The sequence below is a fragment of the Panthera pardus genome, unplaced genomic scaffold, assembly GCF_024362965.1.
Source record: "Panthera pardus isolate Hobbes unplaced genomic scaffold, ASM2436296v1 HiC_scaffold_16, whole genome shotgun sequence".
Lineage (NCBI taxonomy): Eukaryota > Metazoa > Chordata > Mammalia > Carnivora > Felidae > Panthera > Panthera pardus.
Genome location: NW_026526721.1, coordinates 69,305,629 through 69,328,523, shown reverse-complemented (window position 1 = coordinate 69,328,523; position 22,895 = coordinate 69,305,629). Strand labels below are relative to the sequence as shown.

General features: G+C 42.7%; 1 protein-coding gene across 7 annotated transcripts in view; it reads right to left on the bottom strand.

The window, feature by feature from the left end:
• KALRN (kalirin RhoGEF kinase) overlaps positions 1–22,895 on the bottom strand; it is a 669,312-nt gene that overhangs the window by 352,138 nt on the left and 294,279 nt on the right. For all 7 annotated transcript variants that reach the window (XM_053903452.1, XM_053903454.1, XM_053903456.1 and 4 more), the window contains exon 10: positions 9,586–9,708. In XM_053903452.1, coding sequence (XP_053759427.1) covers positions 9,586–9,708 — 123 coding nt within the window. The remainder of the gene's footprint in view (positions 1–9,585; positions 9,709–22,895) is intronic.

Here is a 22,895-nt window from a genome sequence, read left to right as displayed (position 1 = left end):
CAGTAGGACCTTGCAACAGACTCATGAGAGTGAGAGCAAAGGAGGAGTCAAGAATGACTCCCAAGTTTTTGGCTTGAGAAACTGAGCAGTTGGTACCCTTTACTGGTATGGGGAACACAGAAGCAAGAGCGTACCTAGAAGGGACAGGAGATGATAAAATAAATTTGGGATACAGTGGGTTTGAGAACCATCTGAGAAATCAAAGTGGAGGTGTCCAGAGAGTCAATGAGTTTATGAATAGGTTGTTCAAGGGTGAGGTCAGAGACAAGACAAGGATTTGGAGCCATCAGACTAGGGGTGACAGCTGAGGCTAGGAAAGAGTATAAAATCATGCATGGAGTGTACAGTGAGAAGAGCCAGTCTGAGGAAATCCTGGGGGAAAGGAAGAAGAGTCTAAGAAGGACCAACCAGAATGACATAAGGAAACCAAGAGAGCATGATGTCATGGAAAAGATGGGAGAAGAGAATTTAAAAAGGAGGAGGTGGTCAACATGGTCAAATGCTTCATGAAGACCAATTAATATTTGAAAAGTGTCCTTTAGATTTAGCAACAAAAAAGGAAGACTTTGGTAAAATTAACCTCAGTTGCCCAGAGGAAACAGAAGTCCAATGGCAGGGGTCAAAGGGCATCTAGGAGGTGAGGAAGTAGAGATGGCAAATATAGACTCTTCTCTCAAAGTCTAAGTTTCTTTTTATTCTTTTGTTGTTGTTTTTAAGGTAGGAAGGACTTGAGGATGTTTATATCCTAAGGGAATAAAGGGTCACCTCTCCTGGAAAACCTCCAGTGATATGAAGCACACAGCATCATTCTGATTTTGGACAGCTCATAAAAAAGCAACCATGGGTTAGAAGTTATACCTGAATTAAGCTAAAATTGGCTTCACTATCCCTTCCACCCTTATGTCTTCTAACAGGAAGACTTCAAACCCCCTGCCTTCCATAAAACATTATTTACTCAAGACTGAATATATACAGTTACTTCAAGTTCACTATCCTAGCAATCTTCTGACAATCGCAGTATGGTTTTTCAATATCCTTTTGAATATATATTTTCTCAAATTAGGCACAATAATACATATGATTTAAATAACCAGTGGATAGAGAAATCTGTATTTCTCTGGTTTAGAGATTATACAGTTAGCCATTGATTAACATGAACTTAAACTGTGTGGGTCCATTTACATGTTTAAATAAATACAGTACAGTACTGCAAATGTATTTTCTTTTCTTTATGGTTTTATTAACATTTTCTTTTCCTCAGCTTACTTTATTGTAAGAGTACAGCATGTAATACACAAAACAGAAAAATATGTATTAATTAACTGTAAAGCTTCCTTTCAACAACAGGCTATTAGCAGTTAAGTTTGGGGGGAGTAAAAAAGTTATGTGCAGATTTTTGACTATGCAGGTGCTGGTGTCTAACCTACTGAATTGTTCAAAAGTCAACTATATTTTAATTTATATCATTACTCAAAAGACATTAATATTTCTCTCTGTTCTAAGAGCAAAGTCTAGACCCTTTCATCTAAAGGTCAAAGTTCTTGAGACTAGATACAACCTACACTCCTTTGAGCTTTTCTACAATGATCCACTCTCTCCCAGGTAGAATCCTCCACTCTCAACAACGTATAGATCTCTCAAAATTTATGGCAGATGCCAGGAAATTTGAGGGCTCTCCTCACTACCATAGTTTTCCTTGAACCAGAATTGAAATCATATCAGACCCGCATTTCCATATCCCCCATACGATGGAGCAGACCATGGTCCTCTCTAGCAGCAGTCAGGGATTCCCGCCCACCCCTTCTCATATGTCTACTACTTCTCCATATTGTTTACTACCCTCAGGTTTGTAGATTTCATATAGATGTGATTCTTTCTCATATACCTTCATGAGAATTAGAATGAGTCTTTTTTTTTTTTTTAATTTTTTTTCAACGTTTTTTATTTATTTTTGGGACAGAGAGAGACAGAGCATGAACGGGGGAGGGGCAGAGAGAGAGGGAGACACAGAATCGGAAACAGGCTCCAGGCTCCGAGCCATCAGCCCAGAGCCTGACGCGGGGCTCGAACTCACGGACCGCGAGATGGTGACCTGGCTGAAGTCGGACGCTCAACCGACTGCGCCACCCAGGCGCCCCTAGAATGAGTCTTTAAAAAAAAAAAAAAAAATTCTTCTTCTGTCACCATCTGATTTTGGACAGATCATAAAAAAGCAACCATGAGTTAAAATACCCTAAAGTCTCGGCAATGTTTGATAATTTATATTCTTGTATTAAAATTTAAGTATACTGTTTGTTACATATGACTTTTCTTGATATATGTATATACATTTTGCAGGCAAAATATTTGTATTGTATTTTCCTACTAAGGTGACCTAAGGGCATTTCCTTCACAAGATGCTTCTCTGTCACCTCTGTGGTGCCCCACATATCTGGTTTGGGCTTTACTGGGATAATTTTCTCCTTCCACTGCAAAGTTCACTTAATTCTTTATAGATATATCAACAAAGCTTTCTGCCCAATCTTTCCCAATCTTTTTTTTTTTTTTAATTTTTTTTTTTAATGTTTATTTATTTTTGAGACAGAGAGAGACAGAGCATGAGCGGGGGAGGGGCAGAGAGAGAGGGAGACACAGAATCTGAAACAGGCTCCAGGCTCTGAGCAGTCAGTACAGAGCCGGACGTGGGGCTCGAACTCACAGTGAGATCATGACCTGAGCCGAAGTCAGACGCTTAACCGACCTAGCCACCCAGGTGCCCCAATCTTTCCCAATCTTTATAAGATGCACTCACCTCTTGCCAGAAGTCCATCATCCTGGCTGTGTAGGATATATTCCAGAACACTTTTTAAAATACCATCTACGTAGGCAGCCATTTGTTTTTCAATGCCTCCCTTCTTTTCTATAGTCACTTCCTTCATGGAACAAAAGATAAAAACACCACCTGCACTTTTGAGTCTTTCAGTTTGCTACCCAGAACTTCAAGTCATGGGGAATGCAGTCTCACTTTCTTCTGAATGTGCCATTTGTTCCATACAGGAAGCAGCAGAAGTGGGGGACAATTCATGGTCTTGATAAGAGGTTCCTGGCAGGCTCGCTATACTACCTTAGATATTGCCTCCTACCCCCTCTCAATTTCCACATAAAGTGACCTTCAAAAACCAATGGTTGGGAGTTACCCACAATATAACATATCTTTCTTCTTCCTGAGAGCGGTCATGAGAGCCCTCCCATCAGCTCATGCTACTTTTCCCTGGTGCTTCATGGAGGGAATGTCCTGAATATACTCAAGTGGGACAAATGTCATGCACGACCCAAAGGGGGAGACTGTATTTCATTTGTCTGCTTTTTCACATTCTTCCACTTGCCCACTTCATGACATTAATTTCTCTGCATTTTCTTGGCTTTCTTCCTCACTATTTTTTTATTCTACCAAAGAAACTTTTATCTTATCTAAGAAGCTAGAGTGTGAAAAAGCATCTATTGAAGTTTTGCCACCTTCTCTTCCTGCTTGTATTTGCAGTTGCTATAATTGGTCACCATCTCAGGGATGAAAAGAAAGATGGAATGTACTCCAAAGATCACTACACCATCTCCTAGGCAGGACTATTTACTGGATCACCAAACAAACTAATGGTTTCACTAGAAATGCTTCTTTAAAACCCTAGAAGAATAAAGATTATGCCTCCTCTCAGACTATGGGACTTCTTAGAGAGTTAGAATATGTTTCCTGCCGATTGGGGCACCTGGCTGGCTCAGTTGGTAGAGCATGCGACTCTACAGCTCAGGGTCGTGAATTTGAGCCCCACGATGGGTGTGGAGCCTACTTAAAATTAAAAATTAAAAATAAAGGATATGTTTCCTGCATGTTTTTCTTTGGATCATGAGTCCTTCAAGACAGGAACTATTATATCTCTTTCATTTATCATGGTGACCAACACAGACTTGATTAGGCTTGGGAACTGATAAGTACCACTGACTCTGAGGGCATGGGCTTTCTATCTCTATGAATTGCCTATTCTACTTGCCCTTAGAGCTCCAGTAGGTTAGCTGTTTACTTTGAATATCTTTTATGGGTAAGGTCACTGATAGGGCTATTAAAATGTTTTCTTTCCATTTTTGCCTATTTTGACCCCAAGATTCAGAATGATTTTTTTTTTAATTTTTAAAAATTTTTATTTCATTTTCAAGAGGGAAAGAGACAGAGCATGAGCAGGCGAGGGCAGAGAAAGAGGGAGACACAGAATCTGAAGCAGGCTCTAGGCTCTGTGCCACACAGAGCCCAATGCGGGACTTGAACTCATGAGCCACGAGTTCACAACCTGAGCCAAAGTCAGACACTCAACGGACTGAGCCACCCAGGTGCCCCCAGAATGAATTTTTTAAAGTGTTTTCTATTCAAATGTGAGAATAAAGCAAGAGTCAGATAAACAACTAACCAGAGATTATTGAATGAAGTACTTAATTGTGCCTATGTTTTTATATTCCTTTAAATCTTTCTTTAAATGGTCTGTTCTTTCAAAAATGTTACACTAATACTATTTAATATGGTTAGCTGCTTAAATGTGATTTGGTGCTTTGAGATTTTGGATAATATATATTTGAATGTAAATGATTGCTAATTTTTTTACTAAGCTAGCTTACAGAAAGTCTGGCATTTCAGATAATGAGGTCATAAAGCAGACCACTCACAGAGCAGGCACAGCTGCTATCTAAACCACAGGCACTTGAGTACTTTCCTACTGAGTGATAGCAAATATCTCAGGACAAAATAACAGTACCAAACCCCATACAACCTCCTGGAAAGATATGGATACATCTACCCCCTGACAGTTATGCTGTGATTGGCAGAAACTCCATCCTATGCTTGTTTATTTTTATTTTTTTTTCTGTTATTTAATGTTTATTTATTTTTGAGAGAGAAAGAGAGAGACAGAGCATGAGTGGGGAAAGGGCAGAAAGAGACAGCAATACTGAATCTGAAGCAGGCTCCAGGCTCTGAGCTGTCAGCACAGAGCCCAATGTGGGCCACAGACCACAAAATCATGACCTGAGGCAAAGTTGGACTTTTAAATGACTGAGTCACCCAGGTGCCCCTATGCTTGTTTTAGACTTCTGATAATGACTACTGTGCCACAGTAGTTTATTTATTTATATATATATAAATATAATAAGTGTCTTTTGAAATCTGATTTACTCTATGGACTGATTTATTCTTCATGTGATGAGTTTATCAGCAACTTGAGTCAAGTACATACCAGGACCAGAGGGTTTCCCGCTAGTGCCCAGGTCTTCTATTTGGGCATGGAAAATCTCAGTATCTTGGACTAGAAAGATCTATAGAGACAGATCCCTGGTACATCCTTGGCCCCAGACTCTCACCACCTGCCTGTCAGGAGCCTCCCCGGCCAGGTAGTCAGGACTGTGGCTCCTTTCCTCATTCAGCTCAGCTTCTATGTAGACTATTCAAAGAGTGCCATCTGCAGGATGAACTGAGGACCATAACTACTTCACTCATTTCCTTCAAATAAAGTTAAAGAATTTGTTTAAAACTCGTTCAAGCTCTAATAAACACAAAATTTAAGTTAAATGCTACTGACAGGTAATAGTTTGCTACATTAATTTTTCACAGCTATAATTTATATTTATTATTGCCTTAAATGTCTTTACACTATCTACAGAATAGAAACATATTTGTTCCAGGACTTTACACTGCCCTTCGACCTTTCCCTGTGGGTAACCATTTTCTCCACTTGCGTGCTTGCTCTTCACTGTAGAAGGGCAGATTCCCAGGAGCTGTAACAGATGCAACAGCTCTCTTTCTGCTTTGATTCAAGATAATTTTTTAATTAATTCTTTAATTTTTAGAGAATCGGTGCTTGAAATTTTGTTTCAAGTCAGCCTTAGTCAAAGAATCATAAAAATACAAAATTTAAAATAGCACTGGTGAAAAACGACCCCCCCACCCAGCCTCCTACACCACACTATTTGTGATGCCCTTCCTGACTAAATCTCATAATCAGCAATCCAAAAAACAAGCAACAAGAATTTCCATGCTTTGGCTTGATCTCTGACTCAAGAATTGTCCAATTTCTGGTTAAATCCACTCCTCCCCTCCCAATGGCCCTCACTTGATTGAGAATAGAAGCAAGAGAGAGAGAGAGAGAGGGAGAGAGAGAGAGAGAGAGAACACTCCCTTTCCTGTCTGGATCACCCCCTTTCTCAGAACTTGTGTGTGATGATCATGTTGCACAGAACAAAGCAGGTCTGAGGCTCCTGACAGTCCATCTGCCTTTGCCATGGTCAAGTTGGTTTTCCTATGTGGACTACCAATTCCAGGATACTAGGCAGTTCCACTGCCCACTCCTTTCCTCAGAGTAGGGATGAGAAAACAAAATAGGATTTATTACAAGGCTATGAGATGCATCTCTAGAGACCTATTTACAGGGCAGTAAGGCAACCTCATGGCCCCTTGCTTACACATTCTCTTTGTTGTCTACATCTGTCCCCTTTCCAGAGGAAACATTTCTAAAAGCATGAGCCTTTTAGAAGGTATAACTCAGGACACATGAGTTGGTTAGCTGGTTAACCACATTAGTTGGTTAACTGTCTGACTCTTGGTATTGGGTCAGGTCATGATATCATGGTTCATGGGATGGAGCCCATGTGCGGCTCTGCACTGACAGCATGGAACCTGCTTGGGATTCTCTCTATCCTTCTCTCTCTCTGGTTCTCCCTCTCTCTCTCTCTCAAAATAAATAGACCTTTTAAAAAAAGAGATATAACTCTCTCTCCTAAGAAAGACACAGTCTTATCTGAAAACAAGGACAGGGAGAAGTGGATTGGCAGAGCCTAGGAAAAGCTGTAATGTACTACATCAAATGGAATGACCACTGCAGCATCTCCTTCCCACTCCCCCTACTCTTGCTGTTTGTCCTGTACTTTTCATGAGCAAACTGGCACTTGGAAATGATTTTTGCCCTCAGTTCCTATACTTCAATAAGGAAGGACAGCAGTGAGTTAGGGTGAAAACATGACTCTGTAGTCAGACATTTTAAATGCTAGCAGAGCCACTGACAAGCCAGATGACTTGGGGACACTGAGTTTTCTGAGCTTTAGTGTTGTCTTCTATAAAACAAGGCTAATCCTATACATCATTCAGGATTGGTGAGAGCTAAAACATACAATGGAAGTGTAAGCTCTCAAAAACGTGTCCATTCTTTCTTTAGTATGAATTTAAGTGAGTACGTCTCTACTAGTAATTGAAAGGCACTGTCCTTGTGAAAGGCTTATTATCAGGTATCAGCGAGAAGCTAGGGGAGCAATTGGTAGAAATGTTAGAGTTTCAGTGGCAGCCAGTTGTAACAATGCACAAAAACAACAGTTCCCTCAAGGGCCTATAACCAAGGCTGGCATTGCCTTTGAGGCTGCAGCAGAAAGAGGGCAAGGGGTGGGGGATGGCTGGGCCAGGGCTGTGGGTGGCTCTGGGGATATCCTTTCTAAGTGAGGAAGGGCTGAGCCAAAGGACAGACGAAAGGCAGGAACACCACACAACAATAGGATGGCTCTATTCCAATAGTTTGTCTCAGATACCAACCACACTCCCCACTCAGCATATAGGGAGACCATGTGGCCCTCTCCCATCCTTTGCCCGCTAACAGACAACAGAGGCACCCAGGATGCCTGGCTACTCAGATGTTTTGGGACTGTGCTATATCCAGAGGAATATTTGGCTTGTGTCTATACTACATTGGCATAATCCAGCCCATTCTGCAGAAGGTCCTTGTATGGACGAAGCTTAGTTTTTTGCTTTTGTAGTGGTGGCAAAATAAATATAACATAAAGTTTTTAAGTTCAGTGGCATTAAATAGATTCACATTGCTGTACAACCACCATCCACCTCCAGAACTCTTTATCTTGTAAAACTGAAACTTGATACTCATTAAATAATAACTCTCCATTCCTCCCTACCCTGCTCTAGCCCTGGCAACCAACATTCTACTTTCTCTGTGAATGTGTCTACTCCAGGTAATTCATATAAGTGGGCTCATACAGTATTGGTCCTTTGTGACTGACTTACTTCACCTAGCATAATGTCTTCAAGAGCCATTCATGTTGTAGCATGTATCAATTTCTTTCCTTTTTAAGGCTGAATAATATTCCATTGTGTATGGACCACATTTTGTTTATCCTTTCATCTGGATACTTGGGTTGCTTCTATCTTTTGGCTATTGTACATGATGCTGCTATGAACACTGGTGTACAAGAATCTTTTCATATCCCTGCTCTTAATTCTTTTGAGTATAAATGTAGAAGTAGGATTAGTGAATCATATGGTGACTTTATGCTTAATTTTTTGAGGAATTGCCATACAGAGACTACACCACTTTACATTCCCACCAACTGTGCACAAAGATGCTATCTGAGGCTTTCTTTATTGGATAGGTCGGCTCTAACCCATCTGTATTTCTGGCTCGAGGTCACTAGTGACTCAGTCTTTCTGGCACCTGCCAGGCCTCTCACTTTCCAGCACATACTTGCCACTTCCCCAGAGATGTGGTGCGCTCCCACCATTTTCCTGTCCTTTAGAAGATTCTTTCAGTTCTTGGCAGGGTCTCAACTTCCCCAGCCACAGCTCACATCTGTCTGGGGCTGGTGGCCTCCTTGGGTGAGCGGTAGCACTCTGCACAATGCCCAGTGTGACACCCACACTGAGGACTGTCCGGATGGTGGGATCAGAGCCAGTCCTGGTTAAAGCTGTCATGTGGCAAACCCTAGCTTTGTCATCCTCCCTTCTGCCCCATACGGATTCTCGTCAGATGCCCCTTCCCTGCTTTAGTTCTCAGTCTTAGTTTCCACTGCAACTGATCACACTTGACAATATAAGTGGACAAGGTAGTATTTCATCTTGAAGATGAAGATGTTCAGAATCCATCGGAGATTCCCCAAAAGAGGAATATAAGAGAGTTAGGATAAAATTTGGGGGCTGGAGGCTCAGAACAAAAAACCCTCCTGTATAACTATCATGAACTCAAATGGTCAAGACCTCTCACAGCATCTTTGTGTAATTAGATAAAAATGCCCTTTTGGGATTACATGTGCAACTCAGCTAAAAGACTGAATATTACACCATGTTCTCTGGGCACATTCAGCCTTGTGACCACATGATGTGGTGAACAGGTACCATCTCTTCCTCCAGGTCCTGGAAGACGCACAGCTTTGCAAGCAGAGCTAATGCTGATTTTCAGCTCCCACTTGCCTACAGGGATAACCAGCTTCCACTTGCCTACAGCCCAGTAGTTCTGGGCTGTTGCTGTTTCTAATGTCAGTTCCTTCCACCATTACCACCTTGTGACAAGGCATTTACATATCATGCTGGCAGGAAATTTGCTTTGAACATCATAAACTAAGGGTCTATTTATCACTCACCTAGTGATCCAAAAACAGACAAGGGTCTCCTTGCATCAGGCAGGAAGGCAGCCCAGAAGCCATTGGGCTATCACCCCGACATGCCCCACCAAATACCAAAGCCATAGCCCTGGTCTCCCTTACCCAGCTACACACACACACGACCAAACAGCATCTCACCTGAGCCACCTCTTCAAAGTCATCATGCCTCTTCTGCAGGGCCCGGGCTCGATGCAGGGACTTCCCAACCCCGGTGTGTTTGCTGAGAAAGGCCTCACCATGGTTTTCAATCCAATCCAACACCTGGTCAGAGAAGGAAGACAGAAGGAAAAACCTGAGACTACATGTGCTACCACAAGAGTCCTACAGTTCCCATCCCAATCGGAAAGCAGCAGTCCAGCTGGAAATGTTCAATCCACTGTCCATCCAGGGGTTTCATTGCTGTCATTGGCAATGTAACAGTCCCACCCTTCACTAAATTCAACTCATCTTTCGTGTCCAGAATATTCCCTCATTACTCTTTCTGTTTTCCCAGGTTTAATTAGTCCGTTATTTTAAATAAGCTACACAGACTATCGGGCACAGTTTAAACCTCTTATTACCTTTACTCCAACCACATAAATTCAGGGATGCTGGCAGGAAATTAGGCAGCATCAGGTCAGGGCAGTTCCCTGGCCCTCATGGCTTATTCCTCCCCTACTGAACGGTAACAATACTCACAGCAGAGGCAACTAGTCATGGGAACCCTGCCTCCTCGGGCTTCTGGGACTCCCTTTCTAATCTTGAGAGTAAAGTCTGTACTGGTTAGACCCCACCTGGCTGCTCCAGATAGTGATCACTAGGAAAACCATCCTTTCAGGCTTCTTTCCAGCCTGTCTTCCAACCAGCACTGACCAACTAACAGTTAACAAAAAGATAATTTAAGGTCTTTGCATCCTAAGGCCTGTAGTATCTATGATTCTCTGCCAGGAAGCGGTGGAGACCCCGTGTATTTCTAGGCTCAAGATCTAGTGATTTGGCCTCAGGACATTTTCCTTGGTATTGAGAGAAGCTGGAGAAGTAGAGGGACAAGGGAGGGGATGCTGAGAAGGTGAGAAAATATGTTGTCCTGGGGAACACTGGACAGGAGGAGTAGAAACCCTTTAGCAGGAGCCTTGAAATGTACAGGGGGGTGGGGGGGGCGGGGCAGGGCCTAAAGCCTTTCACACCTGTTTTGCTTTCACATTGATGGCCTAACAAAACTGTGTGCCTCTCAGGGAGAGGGAAGCAGTTCATCTCCTGGTGCTTCAGTTCATCTCTGAAGAGCTAATGCTCAGTGAAGCAGGTGGCTGCAATTAAATCAGTTAGAGTGCACAGACACACCTGTTAGAGACCCTGCCAAGACAACTAAGCCCACTCCATTCCTGTTACTCTGGACTTGACCTGAACATTTGATTAACGATGTACTAGCCTTCCTAGGTTCTAGAATGACTTTCTGGAAAATGATTTAGATGAACCGAGCCTGTTTAAAAGGATGCTTTAGTCCCTTCCTTTGTTTCTTCTACAGATTGCCCAGTGGCAAGCAGACAGACCAGATCATTCCATGGACTACAGGCATGGGAGTTCTGGCTCCACAGAACCTTGCCTTTGGCTTCACTTCCTTTAACATTTGAGATAAATTATACTTGCAATTGTGCAAAGTATAGAAGCCTTCAAAGTCTCCATCGACACTATCATAAAGCCCACAATAGGATTGGTATTAGGTCAGAGAAATGTATGTATGAATATAAAAATGAGGTTTGACAAACATTCACTTAACAAAACTGGAATGTCCATTAAAAAGGAGAAAAGAAAGGCTTTTTAGGAAATGACTATATAAACTTTGGGTGTAGAGACTTAAATACCTTATATAACAAATTCTGGCAATATATGCTTTTCATATTCCAGAAGCATGTCTGCGAAAATAAACTGCAGTCATAAGTGAACTGGATTTTTACCTTTTGCAAACACTGAAAGGAAGCACTGAAAGGAACTCGAAAGGTTCCTTTCTTAGAGGAAAGAAGAGCCCACGTCTCTCCAGAATTATGTATGGTGAAATTTCAACACACAGAAAATCAGGAGAGTGCATTTTTACTTGACTTGACACAATCTGATCCCACAATTCTCTGTTGTAACGAGGATGATGGGCATCAGCCTGCATGGCCCACAAAGTTTGCCATATATTGTGTACCACAGACAGTGCGGTTTTATTTTTATGCATATTTAAACTTGCATTAATCCCTTTTTGAGAATGAATTGAAATTCATGGATAATTTTGATAATTTTTATATACAAAAGAGCTGTCTTTTGGTTTTTCACAAAGGCTTTGGAATTTATGACAGATTTTCAGATTACAATTATTATTTTTTTATTTAGTTTTGAGCAGTTAAGTATGACCTGCTTGTCTGGCGATGTTTCAGTGAATTTATTTTGTTTCATTTTGTTTTTTCTCTCTTGCTTTAATAGGGTTTATTATGCTAAAACAAATTGGTTTAACAGGAAAGCTTTTCACCCACTGGTTCACAAATGGTTAGCTTTTATACTCCCTATGGGTGATTTCACAACTTATAAACTGTTTTTTAAAGAGCAATTTGTGTCCTATTTAAGTTCTTTTGCTTTCTTTAAAATGTCAGTTCATTATCAGTTAACGACACTAAGGTTACTTAATTAGCTCTACCTTAACCTCTTAAAAATGTATTTATTTCATATCTGATAGGCTTTTATCAGTTCAAACATAATTTTGATCGCTCTGTGTTGTTATATTGTCTCCATTTAGCCTAACTTCTGCCATTGGGACTGAAGCTGGGGAAACACGTGTGATCTCAGCAAAGATGCAGGGACTGCATGGAAATCAGTTTAACAAATAAAAAAGCAAATGATTTAGGATATGGACAAAATTCCTCTAGTAATACCTAGAGACTGCAAAAGTACCTGGGAATAGAGAAATATAATCACTATAGGAAGTACTGTTTAAAACGCTGATTTCTGACTATTTCGTTTCAGACAGTTCATTTAGAGCCAGCGTTGCCTGACATGCATTTAGACCACATGCTCTCTTGACCCTGATCCCATGTCCCACAATCCTGAGAGTACCACCCAGCTTCCCACTAGACTGCACAGCACCGAAATGTGCTTTCTGAGCAGACACCAGCAGTGCCTGACAATTACATTACACTCTGTGAATGAACGTGCAGCATTGGAAGTCTGGATATCCCTCAGTTTCTGGTGAGTCCCAGACTCTGAGCATCACTGGCTAAAGAATAAATTGCATTTCTAGCCAAATCCCTGAACCCCTACCAAAGTGTGTATACCCATCAAGGTACCCCTTATTAGCTATCCCTGTTTAATTCTCATCTTACAGAATTTTACTTAAAATAATCATTGACGAATTTCAGTCAAGATAGTACAGGTTGATAGTTAATACCTATTAATGGCTTTGAATTGGTATTCAAGTGTTTCCAACATAGGTGGCTTGCTTTCTTTCTTTCTTTCTTTCTTTCTTTCTTTCTTTCTTTCTTTCTTTCGAGTTAGTTAACATACAGTGTAGTATTGGTTTCAGGAGTAGAACCCAGTGATTCATCACTTACATATAACACCCACTGTTCCCAACAAGTGCCCTCCTTAATGCCCATCACCCATTTAGACCATCCCCCCATCTACCTCCCTTCCAGCAATACTCAGTTCTCTGTATTTAAGTCTCTTATGATTTGCCTCCTTCTCTATTTTTATCTTATTTTTCCTTCTCTTCCCCTATGTTCAACTGTTGTGTTTCTTAAATTCCACATATGAGTGAAATTATATGATATTTGTCTTTCTCTGAGGACTTATTTCACTTAGCATAATACACTCTAGTTCCATCTACATTGTTGCAAATGGCAAGATTTCATTCTTTTTGATTGCCAAGTACTATTCCATTTTGTGTGTGTATATATAAACATATATATACATACCACATCTTCTTTATCCATTCACCAGGTGATAGACATTTGGGCTCTTTCCATAATTTGGCTATTGTTGGTGGCAACTGTACTACTCAGTATTTATCCAAAAGATACAAAAATGCTGATTCAAAGGGGCACATATACCCTAAGATGGTTTTATTTTTTAGTTTTTGTGTTCAGGTTCTTCGGGGATCAAAGAAGCACATGTGGGATGTGAATATCACATATTCAAACAGATACTTACTAGTCTTACTGTGCCCCAGTGCCAGGCACTAGAATAGCCCAGAGTGCAGTATGAAACAAGGCAGGCACCACCCTGACTCTGGGAGCTCAGTCTGTGTGGGGAACAGGCACCAGGCATGAGATCACACAATTGGTCACTTATTGCAATGGTGAAAAGTGCCAACAGTCAGGGAAGGCCTCTTTGAAGAAGTGAGGTTTAGCTGAGACCTGAGAGAGAGTAGGACTTAACCAAGCAAGGAATGAAAACCATCAGCACAGCTTGAATAGGGGTAAGCAGGAAATGAGCTGGGAGAAGGCAGGAACCAGACCTGCCGAGCCCCAGTGTGCCCAGATTCCAAGGTTCATCCTAAGACCCACCAAAGGGCTACAAGGAGGAGAAAGACCTGCATTTAAAAGCTATTGCTCTGACTGCTTGGTGGAGATTCCAAGGAAAACAAGAGTAGAGGTGAGAAAACAGGACGTTATTGTAGAAATCCTGACAAGAGGTGCTGGTGGCTCAGGCAAGTCCGATGGCGGTGTCCGTAGAGACACAAGTCTGAGTAATATTTGGGAGAGAGAATGGCCAGGATTTGGTGGTTGGGTATGGGGGCAATGGAGAGGCAGGTGGAGGCTGACCCCCTGGGGCATGGCTTGGAATACAGCATGGAAGAAAGGTCCGGTCACTGGTGTAGAAGCAAACGAGTTACGAGGGATGGCACAGAGATAACAGATTTTTGTTTTCTTTCCATTTTCATATGCTCTGGTTTTGATAAATGACAGTTATGCCTGTGAACTTGAGTGGGAAGCAGTACCCAGTGATAGTTGTCAATCTGATTCTGGCAAGATGTGCCCTTAGTTTCAAAGGAGCAATTTTTATACACTCAGGTTTAAAAATAAGTTATAAATTGTTAATATAGTTGGATGCTAATAATAAAAAAAATAGGGACACCAATCCATTTGAAAAACACAAATTTAGGCTTAAATGGAATTAACCTGTGCATTCTTGAGTGGACATTTCACTAGAACATAGTCTTTGAGGGGCTTCTTAACCTGACATGCAAAGTCCTCTGTGGTCACCCCACCCCCTCTCAACCCCACCTCCAGTGAGTCCCTGCCTCACCCCTAAATGCCCCAAAACCTGCTTCTTGCCTCCTGAGTTTTACTATTTTTAACTTTACTTGAAATGTCCATGTCCCTTTTTTCTCCCTACATCCACTTCCCAGCTTCCTTCCTACTCAACCTTGAAGCACCATCTCAGAATTACTAGTTCTGGAAAGACTATTATAAAGACTTCTCTTCAATAAACCGCCCGGGCTGGGGGGGTGGGATGCCACTCTTCCCTGATTCTTTTCAAACCACAATTACTGACGCCAGGCCTGTCTCTCCCACTAGACTCCGACATCCTTGTGAGACACAGAACAGCCTGGTTTGCTCAGGACGTGTTGAACTGCACTCGGCTCACACTCATCCCCAGCACAAGACTTTGGGGTGAATGTGTCAGCTCCATGCTCCCCTCCCTCACTCTGTCATAGACCCTCTCTCAGTCTGCACCCAGACTTCTCTCCTGGTGTGCCTCCACCCTCCCCACTGCCCCACCTGACAGGTGGTTAATTCCTGAGGAGTATGGGATTTTCACCACTGTAGCCTACCCTTCCACCACCTCCCCCTACCCCCAGCATCCCTGCCGGCCCTGCACATGCGGGAGATACTGGAGAACATTTATATCTGGGAGCTGTCAAGGGCAGACTGGCTGAGCCTCCCGCCCTACTGTCAAGGGCAGTCTGGCTGAGCCTCCTGCCCTACCATCTTGAGAGAGGCTGTGCCGTCTTATTCTGGAGGCCTGATCTGTGCCCTTTCTTTGGGAACAAACACCCAGGACTCCTGGCCACTCCAGCAGGCAGGCTGTCTTAAAAACAACTTGTAAAGCTCTTCTTTCTTTCTTGTGCCCCAACTGTTCAACCAGAAATTAGTCCTTTCCCAGAACAGTCTTTTCCAAGAGAGATACTCACATCCTGAACCGGATACTGGAGCCAATCTAACAGCCATTACACATAATTCCCTAATTGCCCCCTTTCTTCCTCATCTAATTGTGTTTATTCCAATGAGCACACAAAAGGCAGGGCGCTTTTCAGGGCAGGAGACAGGCCTTTCTAGCTGCTAAGGGAAAGAAAAGAAGTCATTTTGAAGAGAACTATTGATATTTTTCTAAATGGTGGCCATGAATGCAAATGAATTAATGGGAGAAAATCAAGGGCCTAGCTGCTTGCTGTTATGGGACTGATTTTTTGAATTCTTCTAATGTGATGGAATCTTAGTTTTATTTATTTATTTTTTAAAATTTTTTTTTAACGTTTTTATTTATTTTTGAGACAGAGAGAGACAGAGCATGAATGGGGGAGGGTCAGAGAGAGGGAGACACAGAATCTGAAGCTGGCTCCAGGCTCTGAGCTGTCAGCACAGAGCCCGACGCGGGGCTCGAACTCACGGACCGTGAGATCATGACCTGAGCTGAAGTCGGCCGCTTAACCGACTGAGCCACCCAGGTGCCCCAGGAATCTTAGTTTTAGAGGCAAACCAGAGATATCCACCTTAGAAATTTTAAGTTTGTATCTCAGCTCTACTTACATATAAAAGTATTTTAGGTTCCTAAAGCATCATTAAAATGTGGCACCACCATGGTCAGCATGATTTGTAGACACCATCCTTGGGATTAAGACGAACCTAGATTCTGGTCCCAGCTCTGCTCCTAACCAGCTGTGATCCAGCTGGGTGTTCACCTTCTCATCTCTGGACCTCACTGCCTCAAATGGAAACGCTGGATCAGACCATCTCCCTAAGTCTTCTTCCAACTCAAATATTTCTTTATTTATATGGAGGTCTTTTATTACACGGAGGGTACAGCAACTCCCCTCCTCAGAAGAAGGGACTATTGTCTGTGGAGGGTTCACTCTTTGTCAAGCACTAGGCCAGGGGATGTGGCTCATCACCTCATCTGTGCTATCTCACCACAGCACTGGGAAGTGAGAGTTATTATCCCCATGTTTGGATGAAGCAAATAAGTCTCAGAGAGGTTAATTAACTTGGCTGAGCTTGTGCACCTCTCAAATAGTGGAGTCAGGATTCCCTCCTCAGGGGTTCCAAGACCACTTCCTAATAAATTTCCCCTGGTTACCTCCCTGTATGGACACCTCTTCACCCTGTTTGGACTCAGATTCTCTAAGTGGGGTTGCCCTCTCTGCATGGATGCCCTCCTCACTCAGCCCGGGCCGTGACACTGCACACCATAGGGCCCGTCCCTTGTGGATGGTCTCCTTACCCTGCTCAGTCTGCACCTACCCCAGGCCACCCTCTCTTACAGGTGCTCTAACACCCTGCACCAGGATGCCCCTGTAGAGGGACTCTCTCTTCACTTTTCTCTGGACCACACTTCCTTGGGGACTTCTGGTGCTGAGCTGCCTTCCCACATAAAGATATTCTCAGCCCACTTGGGCTCTGACCTTCCTGGGCCACTGCAGCCCTCTCACCCTGTGGAGATGCCCACCTTGCTCAGGCCCACTTAAGAGGAAGAACCTGCCCTCTTTCAGAAACATTTCTGTATTAGCTCCTTGGACACTGTCCTCAATAGGAATTGCTCTTGACTCACTTACCTTCACTGTGGTCTTCTTTTCTGAACTGTCTTAGTCTTCCCAGACTCTAAATTTTGGAATACCCGAAGGTTCGGGTTCTGGACCTCTTCCCTCTCTTCTCTTACTCCCTGCATTATCTCACCCAGTTCCATGGCTTTAAGTATCATTGATAAGCTAGTCATTTCCATAGTCACAGCTCCAACCTGAATTTCTCTCCTGAGATTGACTCATACCCAATGGCCTCCTTTCCATCTCCAATTTGGCATATAATGGGCACCACAGACTTAACGTATCTAAAACAGAGCTCTTGATTCTCTTCTGGCCTCCTTTCCTGGTGTTCTCCACTTCAACAAAAGATACCAGAATCTGCCCACTGCTTAGCTGCAAGCCTGAGATTCTTTCTTATTAACCCTTTCTTATACACAGTTTCTTACACAACCACTACCAATCCAAGCCACCAGCATTCCTCCCTCACCCCCCAGCCCTCTAAGTGGTCTTCCTCCTTTTTTTTTTCAATATTTCTTTTAACATTTATTCATTTTTTGAGAGACAGAAACAGAGCACGAACAGGGGAGGGGCAGGAAGAGAGGGAGACACAGAATCTGAAGCAGGCTTCAGGCTCTGAGCTGTCAGCACAGAGCCTGACACGGGGCTCAAACTCATGAACCGCAAGACCATGACCTGAGCCAAAGTTGGCTGCCTAACTGACTGAGCCATCCATGTTCCCCTAGTCTTCCTCTTTTTACTCATGACACCCACAACCACTCAGGAGCTGGACCTATTTCTTTAAACATAAATCAATTCACGACATTCCCTTTACTAAAGACTCTACAATTGTTTCTGACCATACTTAGAAAATCCAAATGGTCTTTCTAGCTTATAAGTCTAATTTGACTTGGACCATTTTCTCAAACTTCTCACCCTTTTGTCCTGCTGTCTATTCAACAGCCACCCTGGCCATTCTCCCATCTTCGGGAATGCACCCAGCTCATTCTGGTATCAAGGACTTCTTAGATCCCATTCCACATGCCTGGAACCTCTTCTTAAACACATCCCCATGGCTTATTCATTCAGCTTTCTCTCCATACATCGCTGACTATCACTATACGAAATATTACATATCCATTTGTTAGTGGTGGTATTTTCTCTCTTTGTCCTGAATGTATGCTCCATGTGAGCAGGGGCTTTGTTAGTTCGCGGCTGGGTTCTCAGAGAGCATTTGCTAAATAAATGACTGAATGAACTCATCCCATCTGATTTGAGAACTTCCTTTCTGTATGATTAAAGGAAATGGAGACAACTTACAAACACATGAGGAATCAGAATTCCAGCTCTCTGATTTCCTCATCTGGCTCCCCCTGATCAATCATCTTATTCGACACAGGTTATTAAGCCTGCGTCATAATCTGATTCACAGTAAAATAAGCAGGAAGTTTTTCTTGTTTTAAGTAAACTGAAGAACTCCTCCCTCTCAGCAACTACCCCTTCCCCCCCTCCCCAGGCCCTAGGCTCCTACTCTTCAGAAAACCATATTCTGAGGCCAGTAAAAAAGAGCAAACACACAAATCAGCTGTCTACAACACATTTTGTTCTGTTAAAGGTTCCAGTACACACGATGTATAAGAGCACCCAGGGCGGTCTATCATGTCATTATTTCTTTCTCCTGGCAGAGCACAGTGAATGTGAGTCCTGAAGAGGAGTGGCTCACACAGTGCCAGTACCACTCAGTTCCCATCACCTGAGCCCGGAGAGCAGTAGGCGCTATTGAAATGCCCACTTAGCAGCAAGTCATTTTCTGTCCCTTCTTTGGAACAAGTATGATCAAAATAAATGTCTTGGCACTTCTCCAAAGAAGACATTCAGATGGCCAACCGACACATGAAAAAATGCTCAACATCATCAGGGAAATACAAATCAAAACTACAATGAGATACCACCTTATACCTGTCAGAATGGCTAACATTAACAACTCAGGCAACAACAGATGTTGGTGAGGATGTGGAGAAAGAGGATCTTTTTTGTATTGTTGGTGGCAATGCAAGCTGGTGCAGCCACTCTGGAAAACAGTATGGAGGTTCCTCAAAAAATTAAAAATAGAACTACCGTATGACCCAGCAATTGCACTAGTAGGTATTTATCCAAAGGATACAGGTATGCTGTTTCGAAGGGACACATGCATCTAATGTTTATAGCAGCTCTATCAACAATAGCCAAAGTATGGAAAGAGCCCAAATGTCCATCGATGGATGAATGGATAAAGAAGATGTGGTATATATATACAATGGAGTATTACTCAGCAATCAAAAAGAATGAAATCTTGCCATTTGCAACTACGTGGATGGAACTGAAGGGTATTATGATAAGTGAAATTAATCAGTCAGAGAAAGACAAAAATCATATGACTTCACTCATATGAGGACTTTAAGAGACAATACAGATGAACATAAAGGAAGGGAAACAAAAACAATATAAAAACAGGGAGGGGGGCAAAACAGAAGAGACTCATAAATATGGAGAACAAACAGAGGGTTACTGGAGGGGTTGGGGGGGATGGGCTAAATGGGTAAGGGCACTAAGGAATCTACTCCTGAAATCATTGTTGCACTATATGTTAATTTGGATGTAAATTTTAAAAAATTAAAATTAAAATAAATAAATAAACAAATATTTAAAAAGTAAATAAATAAAAATAACTGTCTTGGTATGGCAGGAGAAGCTATCATTTTTCTGAGAAATCTCAGCAGAAACTCATTAGCAGGTGTCTACTCTTTTTCCCCTGAGAAATGTGGTCCTTTGGCCTGACAGACCAATGCTGGGCAGAAGCTGGTCAACAGATATGAAGCCCTAGAGTTTCAGCTGCTTCCACCCTGCAGCCCTCTACTCCCAGCCAGCCCACACCTGTCCCTTCTCAATGAGGCCAAGGCTGGGGTGACAGGAACTTGTCTTTGTCCTCGGCATCTCCCTGAATCTCTTCACCCTGGTGCCTTGATGCCTGTACTTCTCACCACTAAGGCCTGGATGTCTTAAGTCAGAGGTTCTCAAACTTCAGAATACTTAAGAACCACCTGGTGTTCATTTTAAAACTTAGGGCAGGGTGTCCAGGGCAGCTCCCCCCCCACCCCCCAAAATGTGCCACTTTGGCATGTGGATTATTTTGAGCTGAAGGCACTTGAGACCCTGTGGTCTCCCTTAACTACACAGAAGAATCTAAATTGGGCTTAGAATAAGGGTTATTAGCAGAGACAAATTTTATCTGAGTGACCCATAGGGTAAACATCTAATTACCAAACATCTCTGCTCTTCTTAATGCCCTGTGACACGCATTCCTTTCCTCTGCAATGTCGGACCCCCACCCCATTCTCCTTAGTTCAGAATGACGTATATACCTCATTTTGCCTGTCTTTGGAATTTTCATGTTTATGTGGATTCCCCATACATATACCTATTAAATTTTATTTAATCAAACTCTATTAATCTTTCTCATATCAATTTGATTCTTAGCCCAGCTAGAAGGACCTTTGAAGGGATAGGAATCCTTGGTCCCCAAGAATGGGACAGGACATTCTTGCTCACTGACAACAGACCCCACATTATCCACAGATTCTGAATCAAAAAATACAGAACAGGGCTAGATAATCTGTGTTTGTAACAAGTTCTCCACTCTGAGCAGATGATTTTAATGCCAGGAGTCTAAGGACCACACTCTGAAAATATAGTTCCGCATTTGCACTTGACATCTTGCTTGTTTTCCATTAACAAAAGGTCTTAGTGATCTTTTCACAGGTGCTCTCAAATCTACCCTTGCCCCATTCCCTAGTTCATGCTTTATGGCCACATGATGATTGTGGCTCCCAGAAGCCTCGCACTCCAACTCAGCTTTCCACTGGCACCAAGTCACCTCAGACTCACTCCGACAGCATGTTTCCTCTGCTCAAATCTCTGAATAGCTCTCCACTGGTTATAAAGTGCTAGTCTTTTTATTCTTTAGCCTTGTATTCAAGGTTTCAGAAATAGCTTGTTGGGTCAAGGACACGGTGAGAATAGGGGTTATCAGAAAAACAGGACCCTGGAAGATAACCGGCTTCTCAATAATTAACATAATAATAAAAAGGAATTAAGGACATTAAATGAACTTAAAATTTCCATGCATCAAGGAAGCCCTGAGGCTCAGTAACTCCCAGGAAGGGACTTCTCTCACCATCTCCCAGGTGCCACCAGCCTCCTGGCCCTGCCAGTTGGAGGCACCTAGGTCCTTCCTTAGAAAGTGCTCACCATGGAATGACTACTCTTCAATCAGAGAAGAGTTTACATACAGAAAATCAAAGTAAGCACCAAGAGAGAGACCATGACAGGGAAGGGGAGAGAGGAAGACAGAAAGTAGGGCCAAGAGGAAGGGGTCCCGGGTGGGGTGGGGAGGGATTGGAGGATTAGAGTATAGAGTGTGAGGGGTACTAGAAATCCAAGCAATTCCCAGGCAGGAGGGTCTGAGCATGTCTGAGGCAAGCCTCTAGAGCTCACTCCCCAACCTTGCCAATTCTAGGTAGGGAACACTTGGAGAAGGCTGGATGGACAGAGGGTTAGAATGCTCCCTCTAAGATCAAGGACACCAGAGAGGTTAAAGTTTAGGATGTTTCCCTATCTTCTCTCCAATCAGAAGGCAAACCTAATGAGAAGAACCCTCCCTCGATTCCCTCCCTATCTTCCCACTGCAGCTGAGCCTCAACCCTGGTTTCTTTTGGGGTGTTCACCCTCCCCAAAGAGTCACCTATCATCTTCTTGAATGTATTTCAGTGATTGGATTATGACCATCAAATAACTTAATTGGAAACTTTAATACTGCTAAGTACTCGCACGGGCAAACGGATATTATTCAAGATACATGTCACAAAGAAGAGCATCAGCAATGCTGAGAACACGAGTGTGAAAAACATGAGAATGGGTAGTGTCTGTTCTAGGGAAATTTGTATCAGAGATAAATGACTGTAGAAGGCAATTTTATAATGACACAGTAGATGGGGAAGAGTGTTTGGGTATGAGTATGACTTGTTTGTGTGAGACTTATGGACAGGGGGTTTGAGGATGAATCTCAGCTATCAGGCTACATGACCTTGGGCAAGTCCCATCCTTCGGGACCAAGTTGTCCACCAGGGCCCTTTGAGCAATGGCATTCCAGCAATAATTTACAAACATCTCAAGGGGAGAGGCTGGATCTCTCTGCATTCCCGTCAGGTAGCATAGTGCCTGTGGCATAGCAGAGACGCTAAGAGCAAGACCTGATGTCAGACAGACTTGGATTTGAATCCTTATTCTCCTACTGTGTCACCTCAGGCAGATTTATTAAACCTTTCTAAGGCTCAATTTCCTTACCAGGAAGATGGGAGCCAAACTATCACCTGCTTCATAGGGTTGGCAGATTAAATAAGAAAAGGCAAGTGAAGAGATTAGATGCTTAATCATATGTACTCAGAAAGATGATGAATCCTGAGCTTTAAACAATACAACTTTTATAGGCACATTTAATCCCAGTAACAAAATCTCAGGGTTGGAACCCAACCATCTCTCTGAGGTTTGAATACTCTCCACAACATATTCAACAAGTAACCAGTTCACATTTCAAATTTTGCAGATGGTTCTCCCTTGTGTGTTCCCTCATCTACCTGGGACTGCACCCTGAGCATTTTCC